Source organism: Glandiceps talaboti, chromosome 15, assembly GCF_964340395.1.
Source record: "Glandiceps talaboti chromosome 15, keGlaTala1.1, whole genome shotgun sequence".
Lineage (NCBI taxonomy): Eukaryota > Metazoa > Hemichordata > Enteropneusta > Spengelidae > Glandiceps > Glandiceps talaboti.
The window spans coordinates 4,353,108-4,361,921 of record NC_135563.1 but is presented as its reverse complement, the minus strand read 5'-3'; the positions used below and the strand labels follow the sequence as shown (position 1 = coordinate 4,361,921).

The 8,814-nt window shown below is 37.1% G+C and overlaps 1 protein-coding gene across 2 annotated transcripts in view; it reads right to left on the bottom strand.

Annotated features, from left to right (window-relative positions):
• LOC144446389 (solute carrier family 28 member 3-like) overlaps window positions 1–8,814 on the bottom strand; it is a 21,651-nt gene extending 12,837 nt beyond the window's left edge. Inside the window, exons 1-4 of one of the 2 annotated variants that reach the window (XM_078136138.1) lie at window positions 8,784–8,814; window positions 8,234–8,399; window positions 3,980–4,117; window positions 2,600–2,883 (exon numbers count right to left, since the gene is read on the bottom strand). In XM_078136138.1, coding sequence (XP_077992264.1) covers window positions 2,600–2,883; window positions 3,980–4,117; window positions 8,234–8,347 — 536 coding nt within the window. In that variant the 5' untranslated portion in view covers window positions 8,348–8,399; window positions 8,784–8,814. Of the gene's footprint in view, window positions 1–2,599; window positions 2,884–3,979; window positions 4,118–8,233; window positions 8,400–8,546; window positions 8,626–8,783 lie in introns of those variants that run through there. The other variant, XM_078136137.1, reaches the window with a different exon arrangement.

The following is an 8,814-nucleotide window of genomic DNA, read 5'->3' as shown; positions in this document are numbered from 1 at the left end:
AAATTGTGTGGTTCAGATTACACTAAATTTTGGAATAGGTGGGGTAGGTAGATTTTTTATTATTATTTTTTTGTAATTATTTTTTTCACGTGTGAGTGTCTAGTTCAGATATTTATGTTATGTTTTCCGCTGTTTTCTATATGGTCTCTGTGTTACTGGTGTCTTCCTGTCAGATATACAACCATTATAGATTGGAAGAACACTTTTACATTGTCTTTTTAATTACAATGTAAGTTGATGTCAGTTTCCGCGTCCACTATTTCTCGCGAGACTTCACAATTTTCGCTTTTTTGTTTTTTTATTGCTCGAATACGTAAAACAATGTTTAGGGTCAGCAGTGAAAAACTAGGTTGGATCGGGTAACCGGAATCAAACTATTTTTTATGTGAAGTAATTGACTTTCTTTAGGGCTAATAAAAAATGTGTGGTTCCGATTACGCTCAATTTTAGAATATGTGAGGTAGGTAGATTTTTTATTCTAGTTTATTCTATTTTTTTCATATGTGAGTGTCTACTTTTCCAAATTGTCTCTGTGTTAGTTATTTCTCCAATCAGATGTACAGTCATTATAGATTGGAAGAACAGTTTTATATTGTCTTTTTTAAGTTGATGTCAGTTTCCGCATCCACTATTTCTCGTGAGGCTTCCCATTTTTTGCCATTTTATTACTTTTTTCTCGAAAACGTAAAACAAAGTTTAGGGTCAGCAGTGCAAAACTAGGTGGGGTTGGGTTGGGTAACCGGAACCAAACAATTATGTTTTTAGGCCTTATCACAATATGTATGTATTGTTTCAAGTATTAAAGACAAAATAATGGGGTTTTTTTAAAGTTTGTTTCCGTTAACACGACTTCAGAAAGTAAAAGGTATTAGTAGGTATTTTGATTATTTCTAGTTTTGGGGGAGAAATTGCTCCGACCCAAAGACAAGATACTCATTGGTTACGATACTTCTGTGACAGTGTGATGATGTGTACAAGGCGTAAAGGAAGGCACGATATATGTGAAGTAGACGAACGTAGAATACACACTTTTACTAGCTGTATCAATTCAACAAGACTCGGTGTCTATGGAAACGGATTTTCTTTTTAATTGGACAAACATACTTTGGGCAAGAAAATTTACACGTAAATAAAAGTAAATTCTCGGTATTTACCCTAGTGATCCGGTCTTTATGAACGTAAAAAATCTGTTTAGGATCGGCGGATTAAACTAGGGTCGGTCAGGTTCTCGGAAACATAGTTTTTACATATTTGTTGTGGCCTAAAGGTGTAATGACAGTGCAACGAAAAGGGTTGTTTGAAAGAATAAATGTACTCATGAATGTACACGAACAAGGGAATACGTGTAGATGGATGGATGGGAGGGTGGGTGGGTGGGTGGATGGATGGATGGACGGACGGACGGACGGATGGATGGATGGATGGATGGATGGATGGATGGATGGATGGATGGATGGGAGGGTGGGTGGATGGATGGATGGATGGATGGATGGATGGATGGATGGATGGATGGATGGACGGACGGACGGATGGATGGATGGATGGATGGATGGATGGATGGATGGATGGATGGATGGGAGGGTGGATGGATGGATGGATGGATGGATGGATGGATGGGAGGGTGGGTGGGTGGACGGATGGACGGACGGATGGATGGACGGACGGATGGATGGATGGATGGATGGATGGATGGATGGATGGATGGACGGATGGGTGGGTGGGTGGGAGGGTGGGTGGGAGGGTGGATGGGTGGGTGGGTGGATGGATGGACGGATGGACGGACGGACGGACGGACGGATGGATGGATGGGAGGGTGGGTGGGTGGACGGATGGACGGACGGACTAACGGACGGACGGATGGATGGATGGATGGATGGATGGATGGATGGATGGGAGGGTGGGTGGGTGGATGGATGGATGGATGGATGGATGGACGGACGGATGGACGGACGTACGGATGGATGGATGGATGGGAGGGTGGGTGGGTGGATGGGTGGATGGATGGACGGATGGATGGATGGATGGAAGGGTGGGTGGGTGGATGGACGGACGGACGGACGGACGGATGGATGGATGGATGGATGGATGGATGGATGGATGGATTGCTTGACTGATGGAATAAAGAAATTGACTTGATAAAACAGAACACAACACAATGGAAATTATTATGACACTTCTCTCCTCGTCATTTTAAAGCTGAATTAGCTACAATCTTTTCGACAACAATTGATATCAATGAAAATGGTTAAAATACCAATAATTAGACATAATTGTACATGTTAATTTGAGGTCTGTTTTATCCACATGTAAGACTGTCTGTTTTATCCACATGTAATACATGGAAATCGTGATTGAATGGAGGGGGAGGGCGTTGAGTTTTGGGTACGGACCCAAAAATCAATTTCATTGGAATGATTCTACCATATCATGTGTACAGCTGCATAATATACATTCACCAACAGGTGATTCAATAGAGTTCAGGGTGCACAGTATTATAAACAAGCCATTGTATCTGTTTCAAAAGGACCTCTGTAAATGAAATACGTGGAATGAATTACATATTTATTTACAATGTAAACAAAGAAAACATGTAACTTGCCATTTCCACACTTTCCAATATTTCTTGACGTGTCCAACAGGGAGACCACATGTAGATTTATAAATCAAATCTCCCCAATAGTGCTGTATAAACTTGTACAGTGTAAAAAGCACAGCTACAAGAGTACCAATCCACAGTGCCTTAGCCCTCCATACATCATAGAATAGAGCAAAGCCAAAGTAAACCAGGTATGCAACCATCAATACAGTACAGATTATGGAAATAAGAACAGTACTGTGTTTATGACAAAAAGCTGTCACGGCTTTGTCCATATCGTCAATTGCCTGAAATTTCACAACACAAAAAAAAATTAAATTGAATGACGGAATTTAACATCGAGTTCAAACAGTATTATTACGCAATGCGTAAAATCGGTCACTAAATGGTGATATTGCCCTCGCTGGCATGTGTTATTACTTAACTATACCACAACACTTCCAGACTAGTAACTTTTTTTTCTCGTAGTTCTTCTTAGCCTTGTAACATAAAAGAGTTGCAACTACGTATACACAACAGACTATCGTAGTGACCTACCGAGTAAGATTAAACACGTTTTTGCAGGCAAGAGTGATTTTCCATTCAGGTCTGAAGTGTTGGGTGAGGATTAAACTGTATATGTCTAAATTTACAAGTTATTAACTGATACACAGTTTGGAAGGTAAACAAATCTAGCTAACACTTTTAGATATAGGCAGGCGGGCGGGTGGGCAGGCAGGCAGGCAGGCATTCAGACAGACAGACAGACAGACAGACAGACAGACAGACAGACAGACAGACAGACAGACAGACAGACAGACAGACAGACAGACAGACAGACAGACGGATGGATGGATGGATGGATAGATGGATAGATAGATGGATAAATAGATGGATGGATGGATAGATAGATAGATAGATAGATAGATAGATAGATAGATAGATAGATAGATAGATAGACAGACAGACAGACAGACAGACAGACAGACAGACAGACAGACAGACAGACAGACAGACAGACAGACAGACAGATAGATAGATAGATAGATAGATAGATAGATAGATAGATAGATAGATAGATAGATAGATAGATAGATAGATAGATAGATAGATAGATAGATAGATAGATAAATTAGATAGATAGATAGATGGATGGAAGGATGGATGGATGGATGGATGGATGGATGGATGGATGGATGAATAGATAGATAGATAGATAGATAGATAGATAGATAGATAGATAGATAGATAGATAGATAGATAGATAGATAGATAGATAGATAGATAGATAGATAGATAGATAGATAGATAGATAGATAGATAGATAGATAGATAGATAGATAGATAGATAGATAGATAGATAGATAGATAGATAGATAATCTCAACAAATGATCACACCCTACCTTGGTGAATGGATTACTTGGAGGATTGAAATCATCTGATGACTGATCATCGATGATCGCAGTTGATGATTCCGTTGGGTACAGGATAATATCATCGGGAGATTTGGATGGGATATCATTCAATTCAATATCGGCTGCCTAGATGTTGAACAAAACGATACACATATCAAATGGGTTCAACATTCGTCTATTTATATTTATCTAAAAGTGTAATAAAATGATAACTATATTACAATATATCATTATCTAAAATAAGTCGTCTGTCGAAAAGTTCAACGGTTGAAATGTGTGTGTGCACATTATACATAATGTATAACTGCCCCAATGTGTGAGTTGGCGTCCAGGGACCGGGTGATTAACTGTCATATACGACGGGCGTAAACGTCCAATTTGGAGTTGTCATGTCTTTATTTGTATATGACAAATTTATGTATGTGGTTTACTGTTTTTTTTCTTTCATATAAATACAGTCTTAAATACTTCAAACCACTATACGTATGTCAAATCATGTGAACAAGTGGTATACAGAAACTCGTTTGACGACACATTTTTTTATGGACACCTAAGACTTCAGGCTTTAAAGAGTGTGTCTATACATGTAGACATTGTTAAAATCTTAGCAACCACAAAATTCAAAAGACCAGCATCGATTAATGTACAATTTAACCTATGGTAATTTAGGTATAGGACGAGTCAGGCGCACTATACAAGGGGAAACTAGAAGTAAACACTTCTAATTCTTGTACGTGATTCATCCGGTAGGCCCGTCGTACCGCGACTCTCTATTGTTATACAGTGCAACTATTGTTGACACCTTTTGCATAACTCATACAGTATGCTAGCAGGACTTGTTCCCGCGGAAAAGGTTTTTGCAAGGATTCGTGATATAATGCAGCTAAAATGAATCCATCGCCGCAAAATATACCTTACAAAATACTATAGATGGGATTTGGTACAGGCTACTAGTACTAGATTATGTTAACAATATGAACGTTAACAGGTTGCTAGTTTGAGATTCTATAGACTATAGACTTATATATTATGTATTTGATGAGTTAACTTATTTTTGAGGTGTAATTTTGTATACAGGATATTGCTTTCCAGTATACATTTTTGACTTTTACTTCCATTTTCAAGGTCAGGAGAAGAGAAAAAGTAATGAAAATGTACCAGGACGTATTGTAAAATTGCACCCTATATCTCTGACGTCATTGAAGGAGGCATAATATGGCAATGCAGACTACATGAACACAATGGCAAAAGTAATAGGCAATGCAGTGTCGTTAAGATAACTAAAATCACCGAAGTTTTAAATAAACCATATTCAACAAGGTGATAGTAAGTTAACTGGGACAACACTGCTCTACAATAACTTGTAAAAGAAAGGTCACTTCAGGTAGCACGCTCTTCTCAATGCAGACTCTATTGTTGAAATTGGGTCACGTAAAGTGTATTTGTCATCATCGTTATAGTTGAGCTCTCACCTTTAGAAATCATTATGTACAACATACAGGTATTTGGTTGTTTACAGGGAACTTGCCAATCAATTTTTTTCTCTCTCTCTCTCTAGAAGTTTGGTGGCCATTTTGAACTATAACATGGGTAGATTTGATATCATTCTGTTATCTATTGTAAACTGTTATTAAATTAAGGGCTTGGTAATAACTATTTTTCGCACTTTTTTTGTTAGCCAGATATATAAAAAATTACGAATGAAGTCTGGCGAAACATTGTTTACAGATTATCTATGAGACTGGGACCCGTTAAAATTGATTTTGGTGTCGACCTGTCATTACCATGGTAACCCTATAAGTGAAGTTGACAAATTTAGCCCTAATTGTTTTGTCAGGTAAGTCAAAATGGTATACAAATGGCAGGCACACAAATCCATGGATGACTGCTTGTGAGTATGGGTCAAATGACATTGTAAGAAATTTATTTCTGGTATGGTTACCATAGTAACAAAAATGTCTCCGCTGTCCGAGGTTATGTTTTCACCACAAGAATTGCTCAAATAACAAGTGAAACTCATCATCTACTTCCTATTGTTATTGCATATATGTCAAATTCTTTCATTCATAGGTAATCTTGGTTTACTTTTTCTTCCTATTTATATACCCATATTATGATCACATCACTTAATCTAAAGTTTGACGAATTTCTACGAATTGTAAGATCTAATACATTACTTAAGTAGTATCAAACTTAAATATATTCTTGAAAATTCTATAAGTATATAATTTGTTACCACTTCCATCATTCTTTGTATATCGTTGAATAAATTTGTTCTCCAAGCAATCAAATATTCATTAGACATTTTTTTTCTTTAAAACTGATGATATGATTTAATTCCAAATGATTTGAACACTTTAGTATAATTGTAACTTCCTAAATTCTGATGAACAAAATTGTCCAAGGTGAATTTAAATCAGAGAGATTTAAACAAAGTTTCGGATTTAACATTTTCTCATGTAATACAGACTTTCTGATATTAAACTTTGCTTTCATTGCCTTATTTTTCATTTTTACTTTCCATTTGGCGTATTTTAAATTACACCATGTATATGTACATGTACATATGTATACTGCCTAACTGCTTCAATTACATTATTCTCAAAATAAAATGACTGATTGGCAATGAGACGATTACCCCAATAAAGATCATTGCTTTTGTCTTTTTAGTGTTTAGCAGAAAGACCCCAGGTTTTACTAAATGAGTTTAATTTATTCATACAATTCTGTAAACAATCTGCAGATTAATTTTTTGACATCAGAATTGACTCATCAGCATGTCACAAATAATTTATTTTCAAACCACCCATTTCAATTGGAGAATCTGAAATATTACCGAACATATCTGGAACATCATTAAGAACTATATTAAAAAGTTAAGTGTGGTGAAAGATAGGAACATTGTTTTCTGTATCTGTAACGTAGACGTATGTACGCACCAATACTGGTTGTCGCGTACGTAGTCAAGGGTCGCGTGTGGGGCAATACCATCAAAGTACTAAAAGGGCTAGTATTGATAACATTCAGTGCAGTTTTGAAGGCATGTGTGTTGGATGCACAGCGAACTTCTTGAGGTAGCACATTCCATAGTGGTGTTTTGGCATAAAATGAATGTCGATAGCAGTCTTTATTTGTGGTTATCACTTTGTATTTATGAATGCCTGATTATCTGGTCTAGTACTGAACGTGGAGTATTTGATGGTTGAATGTATTCGTTAATGTTGTTGTTTTACCCCACATGAAGAGAGAAACTCATCTGAAATCCCATTTGCCAATTTCACTTTATACTGAGTGTTGTCATAGATAACTTTATAACATTATAGAAACCTCCTGTTATCCTGCATATTCAGAAATGAACCTTTTTCCCCAAACAGAATCAGATGTTTTTTTCTTTTTCTTTTTTTTCTAGCTAGTTTCTAAAGTCACGTTCTTGATTTAAAGTTACACTGGGTTTACCTTGGCACTGTAGAATTTAGGTCGTTAGCATTTTACTGTCTTTGTGATGTCTACATTTCTATTCTTGCGAACAAAGCATTCCAAGGGTACCAAACGGGGTCACAATTCGTGTGACTATATACATAATCCAAACACTTATCACTCCGCTCTTTGTTCTCCTTTGACATTGAGATATTATAGGTATACAATATGCTGAGATAATGTCTTCCAGCGATCTCACAGGGGAAAAGTACAATGTTAACTGAGTGCAAAATGTGACAGGCAAAAGTTTACCTTTGGCAAGTTTTTTAAACTGATCGTCTGAAACATAGGAGTAACGCCTAGCCTTAGAAATAACATCGCAATATTCCTAGTGCTATTCGACCATTTACAATAGTCGGTGTACGTAAAAAAATAGCCCCATATAGTCCATCGAGGAAATGTGACAGAATAGAAGTTTCCTGTAGTGAACGATACACAATTTACGAGAAAGTTTTCGATTTGACTTGTAGTTTGTTTACAACTTAAAGTAATATTTCAACTGCTCTGAAATACTCGAAATTCTTCTACAGTACAATCTACACATGTTATATATTACATATTCAGATACTAGTATTTACATAGTGAACGTATTGCACCATGTTTACTTACATGCAAACATTAACTTGTAGCATGTGTTACTTTTACTGTATATGCCACAAGGTAAGGCTTATATGGCCCGGACTAGGGTTACTTGTTCCCATACACCACTACTTCAAGTGTGGTATTTCAGCTACTGTTTGATTTGTAAGAATCTTTTAAACTTACCTTCATGGATGACTGGCGAATTCCAACCGAGTCAGAAGCGTTTTCTGGGTTATCGAAATCAACCTGTATTCCCATTGAGAAGGCAACATTAGTGTTTCCTACATCTCTTGACATGGTGGGAATCGTTGTAGTTGTCTCTAATGTGTATCAACTTAAGAGGAGCGAGCTGTCAGATGAAAAGCGAAAATAAGTAAGACTTCACTGCAAGGACATTGCAGTCAAGCCGTATCTAAAACTAACTCTGCCTTACGACTGCACGTATCCCGTCTTCGACAGAACTTTATGATAACATCATTATACCATAAATAATTACCTTGCCGCTGTTATACAGCTACAAAGTTTGCTTTGTGCCACTCGAAGGTGAAACTCTGAAGTAAAATGTCTGCCGTACAGGTATGTCAATTGAATACAACCAACCAAACAATACTTCAAATTTATTTCAGAAACCTTGTGTGACCTTTACGAACAAAGTAACCTCGCTTCCACTCGGTGAACAAAAGAGAACAGACTACTGGCTTTATAAAGAAAACCAAATATTTAGTATACCTACCGCTGTTATGCATGTCAGCAATACAGGTCAA